Below are 24,181 nucleotides of genomic sequence, written 5' to 3'. Positions count from 1 at the left end.
TCACAGAATCATAGAACTAGATAGAAGAGTGTCTCAGAAGTCATTTTGTACACCCTTTTTGTGTTGTTTCTCTCACACCACATTTCTTAAGAGTACTTTGCCTGAAAACTTTTTTTTACTCAACAAAATCAATATTTTGTTCTATGTGTGTATGCACACAACGTGCGTGTGTACATGCCCCTTCCCCAATTTGCCAAGTTTGAGGAAAGGAATTCTATGTTTTTTTATTTCTCTAGCAATATCTTGCAAATAATAGACACTTTAAATAAGTGTAGGTTGGATTCTGAAGTGCAATTTATCCCCAGATCCATCATTTCCCAAAAATTAAAGGATTTTTCCCAGCATCAAAAATTAATTTAGTCAGTAGTAGTCCAGAAGGATGAACTAGAATTTGATTATGGAGATGTATGAAATGATTACAAAGATAAAGGAGATTTTAATAATGAACAAGAGTCTACAGGTTCTGGCAATAATGTCTGGGCAGCTGCTCTGGTTACTGGATGAAATATTTAGTTATTGAAGTGCCAAACCTTATAACATCATAAAGCTCAACTGAGTTCAATAGACTTCAAACATAAACCTCTTGAGCTAATAAGGATCTGATTATACAATAATTCAAATGTCCTTCCTGTTTATTGGGGTAGCAAGAGGAAGATAAGGATAAAGTTGAAACAACAGAATAGTTTAGGTGGCTATTCTGGTTTTCTACTGCAATTACCCAATATTGGGTATTGCAAAACAGAACTATACATTTCAATATTCTAGTGTGTGTGTATATTCAATTATTTCATGAGCTATTAAGATATAATAGAAATTTCACCTTTTTTAACACCATTTGTATTTTGTTCACTCACTTAAAAAAAAAGTACTGAATATCCACTAAGGAATTGGTGCAATAATATGATAGAAAGATATAGAACTGGTCACTGTCCACATGGGATTATTTGTGATCTAAAAATCACACTGCAGACAGTTGAAGTGATCTTTGAAGCTATAAATAAAGGATATCATTAACTTACGTTGTTAACAAGAATGCTCCATCTCCACATCTCTCCAGGGCCTTTCGTGCTGGAGGTTTTGCAGCAAATTCTACAAAACCTTTTCCTGTTGCTCGTCCGCGATCATCCACTACTACAACAGCTTTCTCCACAGGACCAAATTGAGAAAATGCTTGCTCTAGAAGCTCATTAGAAACCACAGGTGAAAGGTTCTTGACAGTTAAGGCAGCTCCATGAGTAGCAAATCGAATTCGGAGGGGTCTGCTTTTCAAAATAGTGCCATCCAGCTCTGCTTTTGCAATTTCAGCCAGAGTTCTAGACTCCTTTTTTAAGGGAAAAAGAGAATTTACACATTATTGTACGCATTCTTAAACCTGCTGTCCATGCTGAAAAGGCATCATAAAAATTTTATTTTGCCTATCTCCCTCCTATTCCCCCCTCCCCCCCACACACACAGCTTTATGAAAAGTAGTTAATTCACATCCTTTCCTCATTATCTCTATTTTCCTATTATTTCTACATTCTCTAACCTATAAAATGCATTGCACATGGGGGATAAGGGAGGTGGGATCGGGTTGAGAGGCGAAATTTATCCTTCCTGGAATATGTTCCAGAGTTTCAAGCACTAGGAAAAGCATCCTTTTCTTGACACAAATTTTATTATCTCCAAGATGGAATAATTTTTAAAAAGTAACATACAACAAATAACACATCATCTCAAGACAACCTATATTTTAGTACTAACATCAATCTCAAGGATTAATGTTAATAGCCCACAGGGAGAAATCTTACCTATTTTATATGATAGATGAATTTAAACTATTTAAGACCTTCAAAATCATCAGAACAAAGTCTTTAAATGTGCTAGACGTAAAAAATAAAAAAAATTTTAAAAGGTCAATCTGAATGCAATGTTTTACCAGTATATGATCTTATGCCTGAACTGCAAATTGGCTGAACCTTAATTTATAAAATTGGAACAGTGCTTTCTTTCAGAGCTTGAAATTAGAATTTTATAAGTATTAGCAATTATTATGAAATTCACCCTATTATGCCTAATCTGCTTATTTTAATTCAAATATAACTAGGTATGTTTCAAACTATTTCGTTTTCAATCTTTGGTTTTAAGGGGTCCTAATGATCATTTAGACCAATTACCTTACTTAAGAATTTCGATTCTTACGTCAAAAGGATCAGAGAATCTAAGCACTTGAAAGATTCCTCTAGTAACATGGAACCCATCCATTTCATCAAAAATAACTTCCATTCCTGCAACATCAGTTTTGATAAGTTTTCTAATACTGAAACAACATTTAACTCTAAAATCTATCCACTAGTCTAAGACCTATTTTCTGGATTCAAGCAATAAAAGACTAATTTCTCTTATATAGGAAAAGTATAATTTTTTTGTTTCCCTAAGCCTTCTTTTATCTAAGCTAAACATTTGCCTTTCTCAATTTTTTCTCAATTTTTATGGTCTCATTTCAAGACCCCTCCATCACCTGGTATATCTTCCTTATTACCAAAGTCACAAAGCCCTGGGACTGCAACTCATATTTCTTATCTCCCAATTCAAGGCCCTAGTTTCTAGTACACAGCATTCCTTGAATTCTACTGTTTTATGTTATTTAAATATGCTTAAAGGCTAATCAAAAAGAAATAAATTAATTTGTCAGATGTATAGTAAAGTCAAAGAACTTTTTAAAAACTGTGGCTTACCTCCAACAAAAAACAGTTTGAATTAATTAAAATAACTTGAATTAGCAATGCTTGCAATTGTTTGATTAAACTAATCTGACCACAAATTACTTAATAAAACTAGTACTTAATATGTGGGATGTTTCTTTTAAGTGGTTCCATTCCCAAAGAAGAAATACAGCTACAAAAATCACTTCAACTCCTTTCTCAATGAAAGAAATTTTCCAAGGTGGTCCTTACAACATTTTCACAAATTCTGAAGTGCTACCAGAAAAATGACTGGCAGTCATAAACAATCCATCAAAAATTATTTCATATAAATGTAAAATCCCGAAAGAGAACTTAAAAAGATAATCTAGTCTAACATCCTTACATTTTAACTTTCATCATTAACACTTTCCAAGATTAGAATAAAACTCATACTTCATATATATGAATCATACAATCATGATTTAAGAACAAGAAAGTACTATAGGGGGCAGCTAGGTGGCACAGTGGATAGAGCACCAGCCCTGAAGTCAAAAGGACCCGAGTTCAAATCTGACCATTTCCTAGCCGTGTGTGACCCTGGGCAAGTCATTTAATCTCAATTGCCTCAGCACAGAAAAAAAAAAAAAAAAAAAAAAAAGAAGAAGAATTCTCAGGGATAGCAATTCTCAGAAAAGAAAAGATGGCCTCTAAGAAGAATTTTATCTTTATTTGTCAAATGGTGGTATTTTTTTTCTCATATAATTATATTGCTATAATTGAGTTTGATGCTATGCTACTGAACACAATCCACTGTAGAGAAAAAAGCAAGATTTTTCTAAGTATATTATCAAAATATAAGACACCTAAATGTCTTACAGGAATTCTTCAATTTTAATGGTAAATGCCTTTCTAAAAAGCCATGCTAACAAACTTTCTCTCAATGACTTCCTATGAAAATAGAACCACATTCCTAAAAGGGAAAAAAAATAATTGTTTCTTAAAATAACCCCACTTCCTCCAAAATTAATTACCAACTTCTTCCCCCAATCACAGGCAACTATCAGCAGAACACTAGATATGCTTTATCTGGATCTATTTATTTATTTTTAAGACAAAATATTGGAGATTAGGCACTTTTTAAGCCTATTAAAGTCTTGGCCATCCAAATAGCAGATTTGATGGTCCCACAGAAAAAGATTTTATAAGTGGCTTTAAGGAGCAATTTTTTGAAGTCTAGAAAACACACAAGGGCAGGAACAGTGTAACAAAAAGCTGAATTAATTCCATGATTGCCATAGTTGCTCTCTGATTTACCCTTTCCCAATATACAGAAGAAATTCTAAGAACAGTATCATCAATGCTTCTGCATCACTGTAACTGGGGAAAAGCAACAATGGCAGTAAGGAATGAGAAAAAGGAGTCTATCTCCATTTACTTAAAACAAAATTTTTTATTGGGTTGGGGAGATTTTTACAGCACACTGGATAAAATCAGTTCTACTTCTCAAAAAAAAAAAAAAAAAAAAATCTCAGAGTGATCACAGAGCCATAAAGACAAGGGGAACATGAAATTTTTGCTATTTTGTCTTCAGATAACTTATACACCCAATTATGTCCATTACAACAAAATGAGGGGCTAAGGCAAAGTTTAAAAAAAAAAATGGGAATGTTATTTTCCCCCAGTTTTACATAAAAACAATTTTTTTAGCATTCATTTTTAATGAACCAAATCAGCTCCAATAGAGCAGTAATGAATTGAACCAGCTACACCCCACGAAAGAACTCTGGGAGATGACTATGAACCATTACATAAAAATTCCCAATCCCTCTATTTTTGTTCGCCTGCATTTTTGATTTCCTTCACAGGCTAATAGTACACTACTTAAAACTCTGCTTCTTTTTGTATAGCAAAATAACTGTTAGGACATGTATGCTTATGTTGTATTTAATATATACTTTAACATACTTAACATGTATTGGTCAACCTGCCATGGGGGAGGATTGGAACAAGAGGTTTGGCAATTGTCAATGCTGTAAAATTACCCATGCGTATAACTTGTAAATAAAAAGCTATTAAAAAAAAATTCATTTTTAAAACTGAGTTCCAAATTCTCTCTTCTTCATTTTGAAGGCAAGTAGTGTATAGGTTTTACATGTGTAATTTTTCAAAACAAAAAGTTAACTTTTAACTCTACAAATATCCTGTTTTCCCATTATTCTAATGTCAGTATTATAAACTGACGAGGTTGTTCATACTAGGTAAAAACGGGCTAATAAATTATCTAATACTAAACTTAGTTTTTAGTTTTTTTAAGAAAACTTGAGTTTTGAAAATTTAATTCTTAACATAACTAGTTTGGTTAATGGCTCCTACTTTGATAAATACTTGTTTGACAATACTAGATGATGACCAGTTCTGATGGATCAGGCCATCCTCAGCAACGAGATCAACCAAATCATTTCTAATGGAGCAGTAATGAACTGAACTAGCTATACCCAGAAAAAGAACTCTGGGAGATGACTAAAAACCATTACATTGAATTCCCAATCCCTATATTTATGCACACCTGCATCTTTGATTTCCTTCACAAGCTAATTGTACAATAATTCAGAGTCTGATTCTTTTTGTACAGCAAAATAATGTTTTGGTCATGTATACTTATTGTGTATCTAAGTTATATTTTAATATATTTAACATCTACTGGTCATCCTGCCATTTAGGGGAGGGGGTGGGGTGGGGGGGTAAGAGGTGAAAAATTGGAACACGAGGTTTGGCAATTGTTAATGCTGTAAAGTTACCCATGTATATATCCTGTAAATAAAAGGCTATTAAATAAATAAAATAAAATAAAATAAAAAGATAAATACTTGTTTGAAAATGTAAATATAATTACATTCAGAGCATGCATATCATGTATTCACTATCATGAATTTTCCGTTTATTGCATGGTCACTGCTTTTAGCAGATATTAGAATTGTATTAACAAGCAGGTATATAAAACTCACTTTTTTGTATGAAAATACTGAGAAAATACAGTATTTTAAAATTCTGCTCATTAAGTAAATCATGTTAAAGAAAACAAACTTTTAAATTATAAAACTACGTTACAGAGCTATCATTAACAAAGTCACCGAAAACTGAAGCCTTTCCTCAAACTAACAGCAATTTTCTATCTTTAAGAAATGCACAAAAATCAAGATTTCCAAATGCTAATCAATCCAGTAGCCAACAGTGACTCGTGAAGATTTAGGATTAAACAAAACTCTCACTTTTCTGAGAAGTAGTAAACCATTGCTGTAGAAAGAGACATACCCAAGTAATGGGTGTGTTTGTTTAATTTGTAATTGTACTTTGGGACTGTCTTTAGAAGTGAAAGTTGGGCGTATGAAAGAGTGAAAGTGACAAACATAAAAAGAAAAGCATTAATAAAAGTGAACCGTACTAAATCGTTCCTCCTCCCAAACTCTTCCTAACACTGTCGTTCTTCATGCCCGCGCTAAAACACTAGCATTATGACCTGAAGCTTTAGAAATTTAAGTCTGTATTTGCACCAGAGAAGATTTACACTACTTTGATGGATATTCTGTTTGTTAAAAGAGCACCCACCTTCCCCCAAATTAACTAATGCCAGTCACTTTGCCCAACCACTGGCAACTACCAGCGGAACCATGGACAGCTGTTCTACACTAGATATGCTATATCTGGAACTATTTATTTTAAGACAGTATTTCAAGACAGACCCTTTTTAAATCTGTGAGCCTATGAAATAGTGTGCCTTGGCCGTTCCCATAGCGATTCTGAACGTCATATAGGTGTTTTAAATATAACGTGAAAAAATAGGCCTTTCTCAATAAGAAATTTCCTGAGTTTTCAACTGAACCTTACTCACAGAGCATACCCCCCTAACCTTCTCTCGCGACTTCATTAGTGGCTTATTCCCGTGTCGACCCTCTAAAGAGATTTCTTTTTCTCCCAATACAAAGAAAGCCCGGTCTGAGGCGCCTCCTGCAGGACAACGAGAGCAAAGCGCTCCCTCGGGACCGGCTAAAAAAGCGAAATTTACAACAGTCAGAAAAGAGGATTTTAAATCGGGACAAGATCGGCTGCGGTGAGCAGCCAGGACTCGAGCCCGAGGCTAACTGCCAAGCATGGGGGAGCCGGACGTGGAGAAGGCGAGGGGCGCCCGGCAGTCCCGGAAGAGGCCGCACGCGGCTGGTAACGTAGGGGCAGCCATGACGCCGGCCCCTGGGGACCCTCGGGGAGGAGGGGAGGGGCGCCCGCGCGTGTCAACGAGCCGAGAGCTCCCAGGCCCTGGGTCTATCCCTCTCTCTCACCAGACGTATGAAGCCAAAGCCGCGGTCCCGGTTGATGAAGACCTCGCTAGGTTCCCCGTAGCGCTCAAAAAGCCGCTTGAAGTCCTCCTCCGTGATGTCCGTAGGGAGATTCCCCACAAAGAGGCGGCAGCGCTGCGTGTAGGTTTTTTCTCCCGGCTTCAGGAAGCTCTTGATGTCGATGGTGAAGCCCATCTCTTCCTCCTGGTGGTCCTCCTGGGGCGCCGAGGGGGGCGGCGCCTGCTCCCCGGCTAGAGCAAGCGCCATGGCAGCCGCAGCCGCCGTCTCGCTCTCCCCCGCAGCCGACTCCAAGGCCCGCAGGCGCGCCGGGTTTTTCTCGATCCGCACTTGCTTCAGATTTCCTCTCAACATGATCGCTCCCCCAAATTCGCTGTTAGTCTGGGGGTGGGAATATGTCCGCAAGGTGAAAAAGAAGGCCGGGCGAGCCGCAAGACCGAGCCGGGCGTTCAGCTCCCACTTCACACACCCGAATCGCGGAAACAGCGCTTTCAAAATGGCGCTGCCAGAAGCTGCAGCTAGTTGTAACGTAGCCGAGCCCAAGCCCCGCCCTCGCCGTCTGCTGCGGCGCCGCGCCCTCTGCGCCTGCGCACTTCAGCCCCTGGCTCGAACTTCTCCGTAATGTCTCTTTTTGACCGAGACGAAGAAGCTCCTTCGTGCACATGCGCGGACAACTGCGCTCTGACCGCCTTACCCTCGCTAATTAAGGAGAATCTGGCAGTGCGTGCCACGTGAAGCTTTAGGATGCATTTGCGACAAAAATTAAGTTCTGCAAGCAGTGTCAAACAAATGGATGAGAACCGGATTTTACATTGTTTCGTCAGCCAGGCTCTTAGACAAAGTGAAGAACTGTCCATTTCCACACACAGTGTGAAATGTGTCTGTAGTGACTGTGGGTAGCTAACTAACGCAGTTAGTAATGATGATCCATATTTATATAGCAGTCTAAGGACCTGGAGTGCGGATAGTAGCATCCTCATTTTACAAGTGAAGAAGATGATTAATAGTAATTATGCATCCACTTAAAATTTGCAAAGCATTTTAAAATCCCAGTTGATCCTCTTGGAGGCGCTAAGTGTTATTATTCTCATTTTACAGACAAGGAAACTGAGGCAGAGATTAATTGATTTAGCCGAGATCACACGTCTAGTATGTGAGGTTGAATGTGAACTCAGGTCCAGGCTCAGCTCGCTATGGGCTTTAACACCCATCAACCAAAAAAACTCATCTCTTCCAAGTAAAGTGTTAGAAGACTAGAGCAGTTGGAGGGGGGCAGCTTTTAAACACCATGCAAAAGGGTTTGTAGTTGATGCTGGATGTGATAGGGAGTCGCTGTGGTTTATTAATTAGGGAGTGACATGATCAGACCTATGTTTTAGTAAATCATCTTGGTGGCTAATTGGAGGGTGGATTAGAATGGGGAGAGAGTGGGTGTAGGCAGACTCACCAGCAGTTACTGAAGCAATCCAGGTGTAAGGGAATTGCTGCGGTGTTATGAGCCGGAGCTCTGGATTTGAAACAAAGGATTCTTACAAGGTACTAAGTCAGTGTAATTGACATAGACAATGATTATTTAGCATAGTATTTAACAGTTCTCTAGTTCAGTATATGTGCTTAGTGCTTACAACCGTTCTACAAGATTCACACCTTTAAGAGAGCATACATAAGGGAGGAGCCTCAACCAGGATTCCGTCCCGGAGATTCAGAAGTCAGAGAAGGCAGTCGGCGAGAGCTAGGGAAGACCAGAGAAGTGGTGGCACTCCCCCTGCCTCCCCCACAGAAATCAAGACGCATTCAGGAGGACCTCAAGAAGCTGGCGGAAAGCATTTTGGATCTCCTTCCCAGGCTAATTGTACACTATTTCAGAGTCCGATTCTTTTTGTACAGCAAAATAACGTTTTGGTCATGTATACTTATTGTGTATCTAATTTATACTTTAATATATTTAACATCTACTGGTCATCCTGCCATCTGGGGGAGGGGGTGGGGGGAAGGAGGAGAAAAATTAGAACAAAAGGTTTGGCAACTGTCAATGCTGTAAAATTACCCATACATATAACTTGTAAATAAAAGGCTATTTAAAAAAGAAGAAGAAGAAGAAGAAGCTGGCAGAAGAAGCAGAGAAGACAAAGGACTGGCAGCAGGAGCTTAAACTCTTGGAACCAAGGAAAGAGTAGGCCTCTAAGAAAGCTTACCAGGCCCCAGGAAAGGAGACAAGACTTGGAAAGAGACAATAAAGGATTTGGACTTTAATTCCTGGCTGCATTTGGGGTGATTACTGAACTGAAATGAAAGCTGCTCCCAGAAGCCCCCCAAGGAACCTGCTCCCAGAGAACATTACATTTTTTTTTTTTATTTAATAGCCTTTTATTTACAGGATATATGCATGGGTAACTTTACAGCATTAACAATTGCCAAACCTCTTGGAGAACATTACATTTTAGAGAAGAATATTATCCTGGGGAGTGATGATGGTGTCAGTGGAGAAAAGGGGGAGTGCTGGAGAGTTTCTGCAAAAGTAAAACTGGCAGACTTTGGCAATAAAGTGATGAGAGTGAGACACAGTAATAAGTCAAGGTTGATTTCCAAATTAAAGGATGAGAGATGGGGAGGAGTCTAGAATGACTCCTAAAGTAGGAGTCTGAGATCATCTTGTTGTACCCTTTAGTAATAGAAAAGAGACAAGGTTTGGGGGGGAAGATAATAAGTCCTATTTGGACATGTTAATTTTTAACAAAATAGTGGAAAACATACATTTGTGAATTGGAAACTACTCTCCTAAACCCACATCCGTTCACATGAGCAGGCTGGATCCCCAGAGTTCCTGAACTACATCTCCTCAGCTAGGGATGGGAAGGTTGAGAGGTATCTTTCCAGTTTTCTAGCTCACATGCACAGCAACCCATTGTGCTTCCCAAGATGAATATAGGTTTTTATGATATTAGTCAACCAGGCTTCATTAGTTTTTACTTAGAAAGGGGCAAATGCAATTCCAATAGACTTGTGATGGAGAGAATCATAAGCATTCAGAAAGATTATGGGGACTGAATGTGGAGCACAACATAGTGTTTTCACCTTTTTTGTTGTGGTGGTTTGCTTGCTTGTTTTTCTTTTCTCATTTTTTTTTTTGATCTGATCTTTCTTGCACAGCATGATAATTGTGGCAATATGTATAGAAGAATTGTGTGTTTAACCTATATTGGATTACTTGCTCTCTAAGGGAGGGAAAATATGAGGAGGGAAGAAGAAAAATATGAAGGGTGAATGTTGAAACTATCTTTGCATGTATTTTGAAAAATAAAAAGTTATTGTAAAAACTTATTTTTTTTTAAAGGGGACAAATGAGGTGGTTTGGTTGTTACAGGTATACCTAGGAGATATTGTGGATACAATTTCAGACTACTAAATAAAGCAAATATCACAATAAACAAGTCGCATGAATTTTTTGGAAGTTATGTTTATACTATACTGTAACCTATTAAAATTATTATGTCTATAAAAATGTACATACTTTAATTAAAAAAACACTTTTCTGCTGTAAAACGTTAACCAACATTCTGAGCCTTCAGTGAATTCTAATCTTTTTGCTGGTGGCCTAAAAGGCATAGGGGACAAGCACAATTTCTAGAAACTTCTGAAAAATCTTCAAGCTATGCGCCTTAGAACTTTTCTTCTGGGTTTTTGTTAGAGGCTTGGATCTGAGTCAGAGGCTACCATTTAGCTGGTCCAGAGAATCTACTAGGATTTGGGAGGGGGTTTGTGAAGTGGGAGATGACTAACCTGAAACCAAAGCCCAGAGCTCTCCTCCTCACCCCCTTCTTCAGGGTTTAACTGAAGCAATCTCTCCTTTAATCTTTTGAACTGATTTTGAAATTTTATAAAGGACTCACAGAACATGACCAAAACTTATCAGTCAATCCATTCTGAACATGTCTTGTCAATGTCCCTCCAGATACCATCCAAGGACTTAGTCTCACGTGTTCAATTGATTGATTGAATACTGGCCTGTAGCTCTGTTCACATCTGATTTTAATCTAACAAGATTTATAAATGACTAAGATATTTGAGCTAAATGGAGTTCAGTGATATCTAGTTCCCCTGAAATAAAAGTCAGTTAGATGGTAAAAATAGACCATGGAGCTTGGAGTCAGAAAGATTTTAGTTCAAATCCAGCCTCTCACTAACTGTGTGATCCTGAGCAAGTCATTTGATCATTATCTCAGTTTCCTCAACTATAAAATGGTCATAATAGCATGGACTTCAGGGTATTTTGAGGATCAAAAGAGATTATGTTTGTAAAGCACTTAACACTGTGATTGCTATATAGAAGGCAAAATATAAATTCTCCCCCATAGAAAAAAAAACTCATCAGTTAATCAAAAATGTGTAGTCAGTATTTTCTGTGTGCCAGGTATTGAACATTTGCTACTGAATTCCTCTAAATATTTTTCCTGATGCCTTTGAAGTTGATTTACAGCAATTTAATTCAATTCACTATAGCAAGCATTTATTCAGTACCTACTATATGTGTTAGGACTGTGATAAACCAAAGGAATATTAATAATTCAGAGTTATTTTGAACTTTAAGGTTTACATATCACTTTCCTTACAATAATCCTATAAAGAAGGAAGTTTATGTATTATTATTCCCATTTTACAAATAAGGCTTAGAGAGCCAAAACTAGTTGATCATTAATCAAAGATGTCATAGTGAGAATTCTTTAGGTATAACTTAGACTAAAATGTTTCTCAAATCCCTTCCAATTATGAAACTCCATAGTTATATGAAGTGACTTGCCCATAATTATATAGCTAGTTAGTATTAAAACTAACATTTGAAGTCAGGTCTTCTGACTCCCAATACAGAACAATCTCAACTATACCATGTATCCCAACAAAACAATGCCTGCCCTAGAGGAAATTGTGTGAGTTTTATATTTAACAAATCTCTCCCACACAATCCCATCTACTTGAACTCATTCAAACTCTGATCCATTTAGAAGATAGTTTGTGCCTGGTTCCCTTTCAAGTACAAAATATCTTTTTTTTCAGCCTTTGCCCAATTCATCATCCCACGGCCTAATACAAGCAAGCTCAGAAACACTGATCTAGAAGAAGCAAGCATTTCCTCACTACCTCAATGCAACTTAAAAATTCTTCTACCAACAATATGATCATTCCTCCTTCCAGTTCACTATCTATAGTACCTTATTCAGTACATTGTTTCTATTAAATACTGATTTCCATGTCATTCTCTCTATCTCAAGGAATTCCACACTTAGCTTATAGTCTTCTTTCCACCACAACTCCCTGTTTCAGACTTGAATCTTGTGTAAGTTGATATCCTCTCAAGAATTCTGTATTTCCATCATCCTCCTTAATTTCTATGATCTGCCTCATCATTCCACTTTAGTTATCTGAACCATCTTCCTTCTTTACTCCTATTTTCACCTGCTGAATAATCCAAGACATTATCTCACAATCATGCTAACTGGCTGCACTTCTTATGTATGGAGAATGGCTCACAACTACTCCAGTATCTTTGCCAAGAAAACCCTTTAAAGGGATCACAAAAAATTGGACACAATAACAACTGAACAACAAATGATTTGCCTCTCTGCCAAAAGATGAAAGGTACTCTATCTTTTTTGACAAAATAGTCTGAGATATTTTACCAAATGCTTGACTAAAAATCTAAATAAATTATTTCTGGCCAATATGTATAGGTAAACGGAGACAGCGAACACCATCCCTCAAACAAAATTCCAACAAAAAAATTTAAGATTCCAAAAGATTGAATAACTATCAAGCAATCTAATGAGCAATTATAATAATTGACTTCTTCCACTCAAAACTTCACAAAAAATCAGCCAAAACATGTAAAAAGGGACCTGCCAGCAAAACCACTGTGGAGGCAAGCAAACCAAAGTGTTCTAATACAACTGAGTAACCAGAAACATCAAAGCCCATGTAACTCTGTATCCACTGATATCCAAAGTGGAAGGGTGCAAAGAAAAAGCCCCAATGTAGTGAGAAACTCACAGGAGGGATCTTGGAAGCAGTCCAAAGCAGCAGAGATCAGCATGGTGAGCCTGCATTCACAGAAATGTTCAGAGTAGGATATCTAAAACCCAGCAGCTCTGAAGTACTTAGTATAGTGTCCTGAGATACCATCAGGTCTCCTGAAGATCTAGTGTTCTAAAGAGATATAACCCCAAAAGTTGAATATCAGCAGAAGGACATGAAGGTTCCAGAGTAGGAACAAGCAGGACTGAGCCTTCCACTCAAACAACAGGAATAAGAGTCTGAATCTGTAATAAAGGCCAAATTCAGTGACAAAGACTAAAGGAAAGTAAATGACAGGTTCAGAGACCCCCCCAAAAAAATTTTAAACTAGAAGGAAAGACCATCTCCCTAACAACTTTAAAAAGAGACTTAAAGGGGGAAAAAATGGACTCCCATCCTGGTAGAAGATCAAAACTCAGAAATAAAAGTCAAAACTGCTACATTCAAAGCCTCCAAGAAAAATAAGAATTGGTCTCAGGCCATAGAAGAGTTCAAAAAGGATTTTGATAATCAAAGGGGGTGGGGGGAATTAAGAAAACAATTGAATTGTGCAAAAGGAAATACAAAAAGCAAAAATGGCCAAATGGAAAAGAGGAAATCTGACTGAAGAAAATAATTACTTGAAAATTAGAACTGAGCAAATGGAAGCTAATAACTTTATGAGAAATCAAGAAACCACTACTAGGCATTAATCCCAAAAGAGACTTAAAAAAAGAAAAAGATCTATATATACAAAAATACTTATGGAAATTGATGGGATGGCTATAAATTGGGGAAATGGCTAAACAAGTGTGATTTTGTGATTATGATGGTATATTGTTGTTCTATGGGAAATGAACAGGATGCTCTCAGAAAAACCTGGAAAATCCTACATGAAGTCAAGCGAAGTGAAATGTATTATGTACAAAGTAATAGCAGTGTTGTAGGATAATCAGTTTTGAATGATTTAGCTATTTTCAGCAATACAGTAATTCAAGATTATTCTGAAGGATTTATGATGAAAAATGCTGTCCATACCCAGAGAAACAACTATGTCTGAATACAGATTAAAGAATATTTTTTAAACTTTCTTTTTCTTGAGGGTTTTTGGAGAGGGGAGAGGGGAGAGAAATCTATGTTTTCTTTCGACATGATTTTATGGAAAAGTTTTGCATAATTTCACGTCTTCTACTGGGGGGAGGGAGGAGATTGGAGAGCAAGAGAGATAATCTGGAACTCAAAAGTTTTAAAAACAAATGTAAAAAATTGTCTGATACATAACTGGGAAAAATAAAAATATTAAAATTTTTTAAATCTACTATAGAAAGAAATCAAAAAGGAAAATTTCCAAGAATCCCATAATCAAAATCCAGAGGAACTTTGACATATAAACACTAGCAATCAGAGAAAGCAAGAAAATTAAATTTATTTGAGCAATTACAAGGAGCTGAATACTGAAAAGAAAACATCCTTATACGAAGAGATACAATGTATTTGGAAAAATAAAAGGATATTATAAAAAAAAGATCAAGAAAAAAAAAAGAATAAATGCAATTTAAACTTTGCCACCATCCTTTAGTTCACTTCTGTTATGGTAACTTTCTCTCAGAACCTCCATTTTGAGCAAGCTTCCAGAGCACCCATTCCTACAGACTTTTTCACTATACCCATTCCTATGTATCCTTCCCCTTCCCTTTTCAGGTTATCCCATTTTTTTAAAAAATTAGATTTATAGCTACTTTTTGTTTTTAATATCACCATAATATCCCATGTATTGAAGGAACTAATAGATTAATAAGGCTCTACTAGTACTTATAGAGTAGCCATCTAGGGGAGGGAGTGAGGGGAAGGAGGGGAAAAGTTGGAACACAAGGTTTTGCAAGGGTCAATGATGAAAAATTACCCATGCATTACCTTATAAATAAAAAGTTATTTCTTTAAAAAAGTAGTTATAGAGTACACATATATCTTTATATTAATAAAATAAACATTGGATTAAGTTATAAGGTATTGTAGGACTCTTTACTTTTAAGTTTGGGGCAGCTAGATGGTGCAGTAAATAGAGCACCAGCCTTTAAGTCTGAAGGACCTGAGTTTAAATCTGATTTTAGACACTTAACTTTCCTAGTTGTGTGACCCTGGTCAAGTCACTTAACCCCAATTGCCTCAGGGGAGAAAAAAAGGTTTAAACTCCTGACAACTGGAAGATGGCATTTAACATCTAGTTTACTGACTACAAATTCTTCTTTCAGTCTTAGTGGATAAATGCCTCTCTTTTCTTGACTTTCCTGATGTAAGATTCCTTTTCTGGCAGCTGAAAAATATGTTAATAAATCTATAGGTCTCTTAAAAAATAACATTTTTAATTGCAAAATACTACAGCTACAGGGCAAAGATTTCTAATCTCACTTTGACACAGGCCCTAATCCAATAGAATATCAGATTTAAGAGTGGTTCTACCCTGAAAACTCTCTGTAATATCTCCAACATGTCCACACTTCAATTGTTGCCAACAATAAGAATTTGGGTTAGAAAAGCCCTGGAGAAGTAGACTAATCAGATGACTTGCCTTGTCTGTCTGAATTATGTTCAAAACAAGTTTTCTAAGACTGCTGTAATTTTTAATTCCTTTTTTTTCTGTTAAGCTCTGTAAATCATTTCTTTGTCTCTGATCACTGAAATATCAAATGACCTGATTTGACTGGCAATAGCCAATCTTGCTAATTAAATCATTATATTGGGAAGTTTTATGTCTCAGACTTTTCCCCTTTTTAGATATAAAATCAACAGTATCTCTCCCCTCCCACTCCCACAGCCATCACATATGACAAACAATATTTTTTAAAAGAATAGAAAAATAAGAAAAAGTCATTACAACTAATTGATAAGTTGATAAGTCCAAAAACAAATGTAATAAGGGACCTTCCATCTCCACAAAGGGGTGGGTTGGGAATGTCTTCTGGTATCTCTTCATTTGTGTCCCACTTGATCTTTATAAATTTTGTTACATTTACAGTTGAATTTTTGGCGGGTTGTTCTTTTTATTTACATGGTTGTAGTTGTTGTGTATTTTGTTTCGTTGGTTCTGTTTACTTCATTCTTCATCAGTTCATATATATCTTTCTATGCTTTCCATTCATCACACGCATCATCTCTTACATTACAGTATTCCATTATATTCACCACAATTTTGTTTAATCATTTCCTAAATGATGGGCACCTACTTTGTTTCTAATTTTTAGCTATCAAAAAAATTCTGCTATAAATAGTCTCTGTGATGTCATCTCTGGTTCAAAAAGTAAGGATATTTTAGTCACTTTATTTGTACAGTTCCAAATTGCTTTAAAAAATGATTGTACCGTTTCATAACTCCACCAACAAAAAATTAGTGTGCCTATTTTCTCACACCGCTCTAGCAATGATTGTTGACTTTTTTTGTTGTTTTTGCAAATTTTCTGGGTGGGTAGTAAAACCTCAGACTTGTCTTGATTTGTATTTCTCTAATTATTAGAGATTTGGAACATTTTTCAGTGTAGTTGTGATCAATTTTCTTTTTATATTCAGAGGATAGGGTTATCTTTTCCAATTAGAAAATAAAACTGTCTTTTTGTTTAAATTTGTGTGCCTAGCTGGGCCTGGGACATAATAAGAGCTTACTAAATTCTTGTTGATTGTTTGCTCTGAAGGATATTTATAGAGTTAACTAAGGAAAATAGAAGACTTGAGGATGGATAGATCATTTTCTGAAAATTTGTATATTTCTTTTTTTAAAATTCTTTTTTATTTTTATTATGATTTATTATTCATCATTCATATTATTATTTATTATTTATTCTTTTTTAAATTAACTGTCTAAACTGAACATCACTAAATCAAAAACCAAACCATGTTTCTTTCTATTTTCTGAAACTATCACCTCTGTTTCAGGCGATAGATAGCATGTTTCCTCATTCATCCCCTGAATCTTGGATGATCACTACACTGATCAAAATTATTACACCTTTCTGCTTACCACTCTGCATCAATTCATAGAAATCTTTCCATCTCTCTGAAATAATTATTCCCTCCATTCTTGCAGTATAACAATATTTCATTAAAGAAAATTTGTTTTATCATTCCCTGATGAGTATCTCCTATATTACCAGCCTTTTTACCACATAAAAAGTGACTGCTAAAAAAAAGAATTTTTATATCTTTAAGTCCTTTTCCTCTTTCTGTGATATCTTTAGGGTAAAAGCCTAGAGTGATATAGCTAGTGAAACTTTGTGCCTAATTCTAAATTGCTTTTCAGAATGGTAGTACCTAGTCACAGCTCTACTATTAATGCCAATTTTTCAATGTGTCAGTTTTCCCATAGTCCCTTCAATATTTGCCATTTACTTTTTTGTCATCTTTGCCAATCTGATGAGTATAAAGTGAAATCTCAGAATTGCTTTTATTTGCATTTCTTTAATTAGTGATTTGGAGCATATTTTCATATGGTTTAGACATGACTTTTGGTGCATTTTTTAATATGGTTCTCAGAACAATTTTTTAATATGGATTGAGTTTTTTTTCCTTTGAGAACTGACTGTGATATCCTTAGACCATTTATCAAATAGGGAATAGCTCTTCTTATAACTTTGAAAGGATTCTGAGATGAGTAAATTTCATGCTCTCCAGACTATCCCATAAACAGAACAAATTGACTTCTCAGGGCAAACAGAATGATAAAACACTTGGGACAGAACAGGAGTCCTCCTTGTATAACCCCAGAAGATCCAAAGAAAGACCCCAGGCCAGGATTAATCCATGTGAAGTGTAAACATCTCCAAACTAGCTCCATAAAAACACCAAATGGCAACCTGGAGCCTCAGCCAAAACCACAGAAATTTTTAGCTCCCAAACTGAGTCAGGATGATTGAGGGAATCTTGACTGCTTAGGAGACTTGACCCTGGACAAGAAGAAACCAACACAGCAGGAGTGAAGAGGCAGTGGGGCAGGGCTACTGTTGGCCACTGGCACTTGCAGGATGGTGGAACCCTTAGTTTGGGGCTTCACATCAGAGGGGAGAACCGAAGTGAAGCTGAAGGAACCATCTCCCCACCCTACATCAGAGGTACACTAATACTTCTTATTTAAAAAAAAAAAAAGTAAATCAGCAAAGAAGTCAACCACAGAAACTTACTATAGCAAGAAGAAAGACCAGGGTTCATCGTCAAAAGAGGACACTTAAGTAAAAAACAGCTTCTTCTATTCCCAAAAAATAGACTGCTCCCTACCCAGAGAGAATTTATAGAAGAATTCAAAATAGAATTTTAAAAAATGAAAGATACTGAGACAAAACTAAAACTAAAAAGAAAAAACCATCCAAGAAAAACAAGATTATGAAAAAAAAAAAGTTAGCCAACTAGAAAAGGAGATACAGAGGCTCAAAGATGAAAATAAATGTTTTGAAAATTAGAATTGGGCAAGAGGAAGCCAGTGAAGGTATAAGAAACCAAGAAATAACAAAACAAAATATAAAGAATAAAAAAAAATAGAACAAAATGTGAAACATAAAAAAACAACAGATCTAGACAAATCAAGAAGAGAAAATATAAGATTAATTGGACTACCTTAAAGCTATGACCAAAAATAAAGAACCTTGACACAATAATGCAAGAAATAATTCAAGACAATTATCTGGAGTGATAGAACATGAAGGGAAAGTAGAAATAGAAAACATTCACGGATGACCACCTCAAAGAGATCCTTTGTGGAAAACACAAAAGTATATATATATATATATATATATATATATATATATATATATATATATATTATTTTATTTAATAGCCTTTTATTTACAGGATATATGCATGGTAACTTTACAGCATTAACAATTGCCAAACCTCTTGTTCCAATTTTTACCTCTTCCCCCCCACCCCGTCCCCTAGATGGCAGGATGACCAGTAGATGTTAAATATATTAAAATATAAATTAGATACACAATAAGTATACATGACCAAACCGTTATTTTGCTGTACAAAAAGAATCAGATTCTGAAATATTATACAATTAGCTTGTGAAGGAAATCAAAAATGCAGGTAGGCATAAATATAGGGATTGGGAATTCAATGTAATGGTTTTTAGTCATCTCCCAGAGTTCTTTCGCTGGTGTAGCTGGTTCAGTTCATTACTGCTCCATTGGAAATGATTTGGTTGATCTCATTGCTGAGGATGGCCTGGTCCATCAGAACTGGTCATCATATAGTATTGTTGTTGAAGTATATAATGATCTCCTGGTCCTGCTCATTTCACTCAGCATCAGTTCGTGTAAGTCTCTCCAGGCCTTTCTGAAATCATCCTGTTGGTCATTTCTTACAGAACAGTAATATTCCATAATATTCATATACCACAATTTATTCAGCCATTCTCCAACTGATGGACATCCATTCAGTTTCCAGTTTTTAGCCACTACAAAAAGGGCTGCCACAAACATTCGTGCACATACAGGTCCCTTTCCCTTCTTTATGATCTCTTTGGGATATAATCCCAGTAGTAACACTGCTGGATCAAAGGGTATGCACAGTTTGATAACTTTTTGAGCATAGTTCCAAACTACTCTCCAAAATGGTTGGATTCGTTCACAACTCCACCAACAATGCATCAGTGTCCCAGTTTTCCCTCATCCCCTCCAACAATCATCATTATTTTTCCTGTCATCTTAGCCAATCTGACAGGTGTGTAGTGGTATCTTAGAGTTGTCTTAATTTGCATTTCTCTGATTAATAATGACTTGGAGCATCTTTTCATATGACTAGAAATAGTTTCAATTTCTTCATCTGAGAATTGTCTGTTCATATCCTTTGACCATTTTTCAATTGGAGAATGGCTTGATTTTTTATAAATTAGATTTAATTCTCTATATATTTTGGAAATGAGGCCTTTATCAGAACCTTTGACTGTAAAAATATTTTCCCAGTTTATTGCTTCCCTTCTAATCTTGTCTGCATTAGTTTTGTTTGTACAAAAACTTTTCAGTTTGGTATAATCGAAATTTTCTATTTTGTGATCAGTAATAATCTCTAGTTCTTCTTTGGTCATAAAGACCTTCCCACAAAAGTATATTATTGCCAAATTTCAAAACCCCCAAAACAAAGAGAAAATTTCGCAAGAAATGAAAAAAAATTTAAATACACTAGAGCTACAATTAACATTGTACAGGACTTATCAGATGCCGCAATAAAAGACAGCCTGTTCTAAAATCATATATGCCAGCAATCAAAAGAACTAGGCCTTTGGCCAAAAATATCATAACTAGCAAAATTATCCATAATATTAAATGAAAAACAAACTTGCAGATTTTCAGGACTTTCTTTCAACCAAATCCAAACTCAATAGAAAATGTAATGTTTTATCATTCCCTGATGAGTATCTACTATGTTAATGTATGAGAGCCAATATCCAAGTTCAGTTAACATGGACAAAAAACATGTACATTTTTTTACATGGACGTGCATACCATTAAAACTGACATAAGTTAGATGGCACCATGAATAGAGTACCAGCCCTGAAATCAGGACAACCTGACTTCAAATTTGGCCTCAAATACTTAATACTTAGTATTTGTGTGTCCCTGAGCAAATCACTTAACCCTAATTGCCTCACCCCCACCATGTGAAAAAATAAAAATAAGATTGACATCAGCAATTGGGTATCTCAAAAGAAGTATTGGATCAGAGTTGACTGTGAATCAATTCTAAAAAAACAAAACCACCCAAGAAAAGGTAAAAAGAGTAATTATGGTATACAAATGAGATGCAGAGGAAAAACAGACACAGAGGAATTACAGGGGGGAGTAAGACTCAAAGTTCTGAAACCTACTCACATCAAGAATGGGAAAAATTGGCAACACTACATAGACACCAGGAAGACTATAGCACCGTCCAAAACTATAAAGAAATAAGGGGAGAGGGATGGGCGCAGCAGGAAGCAAAGGGTAGGGGAAGAAGACAAGGGAGGAATCCATGGTTGGGGGAGATCAAGTAACAGCAAGGCAAGTTAAGGAGCAGAATTGAAGTAGAAGAGTTAGTGTAATGACAAAGGTCACTTTTAATGGGGTGACCAGTTCCTCCATTTGTCCTATTTCGTATTCTGCCTTAAGGTTATGACCATCCTCTCTTAATGGTTGAGATAAAGGTGTTTTAGACGTTACTTAATGTCATTAGAATATCAGTAACCTCCATCTATGAGGCTATCCCCACCTAGGTCTCTGCATTATGTCAATGTCTCTCTGCATTATGTCTATGTTCTTGTTATTCCATAAAAGGCTTGCTGTCCCCATACTCGGGGCTAGACCCTTTGAGATGATGCTCTCGTCTAGCCCTGGGATCCATTGGTCCCAGTATTTCTCTCCATTTAATAAACTATTGAATTGGTCTTTAATCTCTGTCTTGCTCAGTTTCTTTTGACATTACATTAGCAGGAATAGGAAAGAAATATGTGTGTATATAGATATATGTATATGTGTATGGGTCTATGGGTAGATGTGAATGTATTTGTGTGTTTGTGGTGTCCACGTGTGTATATGTAAATATTTTATGTGTGTGTGTGTGTGTGTGTGTGTGTGCATGTGTGTATTTGTGATTAACTATAGCCTGCTTGGGGAGTTGGAAGGGATGAAAGGGAGAAAACCTGAGTTAAAATGTGGTCTCAGACACTTAACGCTTCTTAGCTGTGTGACTCTGGGCAAGTCACTTAACCTCCCCCAACCCCCATTACCTCAGTAAGAAAAAAAATAAAGAATAAAGTAAAAAGTGTGCAACAGAGAAAAAAAAAAAAAGAACAACAACAACCAAAAAAAAAAACATTTAAATCAATTTTTTAAATACCTTGGAAATTAGAACTTTATCAGAGGAGTTTTCCTCAAAGATTTTTTCCAATTAATTACTTCCTTTTTAATCTTAGCTTTTATCAAATTTATTTGTGTAAAAACAAATTCAGTATAATTAAATTTATTCATTTTTATCTTTTGTGATCTTCTCATTCCCTTGATTTTCTATTCAGAGATCTCATAAGAAAATTTTTACTTGTTTCTCTAGTTTGTTCGTGATGTGATCTTTTATGCCTTTTTGGAACTTATTTTGATATAACCTATGAAGTGTTGATGCAATTTAATTTCTTCAATGCTACTGTTTTATTACATCAATAATTTTTTGTTTGTTTGTTTTTATCATATAGCAAGTTGTTAAACTAGGAGTTATGTTCTTTATCTATATAATATGTAACTAAGCTATTCGACTAATCAATCTCTACTTTTTAATTATTTTAATGATCACTGCTTTGCATTCTATTTTGAAATCTAGTGCTGCAAGATCATCTTTTCGGGACTGTTTGTTTTATTTCTTTGAGATACTCAATCTTTTGTTCCTCCAGATTAATTTTATTATTATTATTTAGTTTTACAAAAAATCCTTTGACAGTGTGATTAGTTTGACATTGAATAATTAAATTAACATAGTATTGTCATTTTTATCTTATTTACTGATACTTTACATGATTAATTATTATTTTTCCAATTATTTAGAACTAAATTTCTGTAAAAAATGTTTTCAATTTATATAGTTCTTGGTTATATATACATATTGGTTTGTAGACTGAAGTATTTTATACATTCTATAGTTATTCGAATGGAATTTCCTGTTGGATTTTATTGATTTTTTTTGGAAATGAGGATGATTTCTTTGGATTTATTTTAATCCTCCATCTTAGCTGAAATAATTAATTATTTCAATTAACTTTGGTTCTTTAAATAAAACATTCTATTATCTGCAAAAGGTGATAATTTTTTTTTCTTTACCTATATTTCTTCTCTCTATTTCTTGGTCTTGCCTAAATAGCAATAATCATCATTTCTAAAACTTTGTCAGATAGATGTAGAGACAAAGAATATTTTTATTTCAACTCTAGTCTTATTGGATTGAATTCTACTTATTTCCACTGCATATAATGCTAGCTCTTGATTTTAGATAAATACCACTTATAAGATAAAGAAAAGTCCACTTATTTCTATGTTTTTTAATGTTCTTAACAGAAATAGATATAATATTTTGTCAAAGCTTTTTAGGATATCTGTTGATATAATAAAAATTTTATAATTAAGTTTTTAGTTTTCTTAATTAATATTAAACTAACCACATTATTAGTATAAATTCAACCTGGTAATAATATGTAATCTTTGCAATATGTTGTAATACCCTCTTTGCTAATAATTTATTTAAACTTTTTGCATCACATGCTTAATCTATATCAGATTACTTTCTGTCTTGGAAAGGAGAAAGGGAACAAAATTTGGAACATAAGCTTTTGCAAAGGTGGATGTTGAAAACTATCTTTGCATGTATTTAAAAAATAAAATACTATTAATTAAAATGTTTTTGCATCAATGTTCATTAGAGATAGCAGTCTATTTTTTGTTTGTTTGTTTGGGTATCAGGACTCTATTTATATCATAAGAAGAATTTAGGAAGATTTCAATTTTGTAGATAGCGTTTATAATTTGGGAAATAATTATTCTTTGAATGTTTAAGAAAATTAAATTATGCATGAATCCATCTGGTTCTGGGATTTTTTTTCCCCCTTTGGAAGTTCATTCATGTCTTATTAAATTTTTTTTTTTTTTGACACTTGAGTTGCTTAAATTCTTTATTTCTTGTTCTGTTAATCTGTGGGGTTTAAAAAAATTTTTGTAACTATTTTATTTAAATCAGTTCTGTTGATATATAATTGGGCTAAATAGTTTATAATAATAATATCATTGTGTTTCTTCTTCATTTATTGTGAATTCTCCATTTCAGTTTTTTATACTAGTAGTTTGGTTTTGCTTTTCCTTTAACAAAAAAAGAAAATTAGTTGAAAATTGACTTATTATATTTAAAAAAAAAAAAACAATTCTTAGTTTCATTTAAATTTTTTGAAAAAAACTTTCCTAATCTCTTACTTGCTTTTCAGGATTTATATTCTGGTGTTTATCTGGAATTAAGGGTGTTTGTTCATTTTGAATTTTTTGTCATGTGTCCAATTTGTTAATTGGTGCTTTCCTTTTTTAAAAAATGAAAGTATTTATAAATATACATATTCCCCCAAAGTACCATTCT

General features: G+C 35.1%; 1 protein-coding gene across 1 annotated transcript in view; it reads right to left on the bottom strand.

Annotated features, from left to right (window-relative positions):
- PSPC1 (paraspeckle component 1) overlaps positions 1–7,679 on the bottom strand; it is a 62,216-nt gene extending 54,537 nt beyond the window's left edge. Inside the window, 3 exon segments of the mRNA XM_031960836.1 lie at positions 1,020–1,321; positions 7,001–7,397; positions 7,399–7,679. Of these exon segments, the coding sequence (XP_031816696.1) occupies positions 1,020–1,321; positions 7,001–7,397; positions 7,399–7,679 (980 nt within the window).
- Positions 7,680–24,181: the final 16,502 nt, after the last annotated feature.

The sequence above is a fragment of the Sarcophilus harrisii genome, chromosome 3, assembly GCF_902635505.1.
Source record: "Sarcophilus harrisii chromosome 3, mSarHar1.11, whole genome shotgun sequence".
In the NCBI taxonomy this organism is placed as follows: Eukaryota; Metazoa; Chordata; class Mammalia; order Dasyuromorphia; family Dasyuridae; genus Sarcophilus; species Sarcophilus harrisii.
This window is presented reverse-complemented; position numbering and strand designations above follow the sequence as displayed.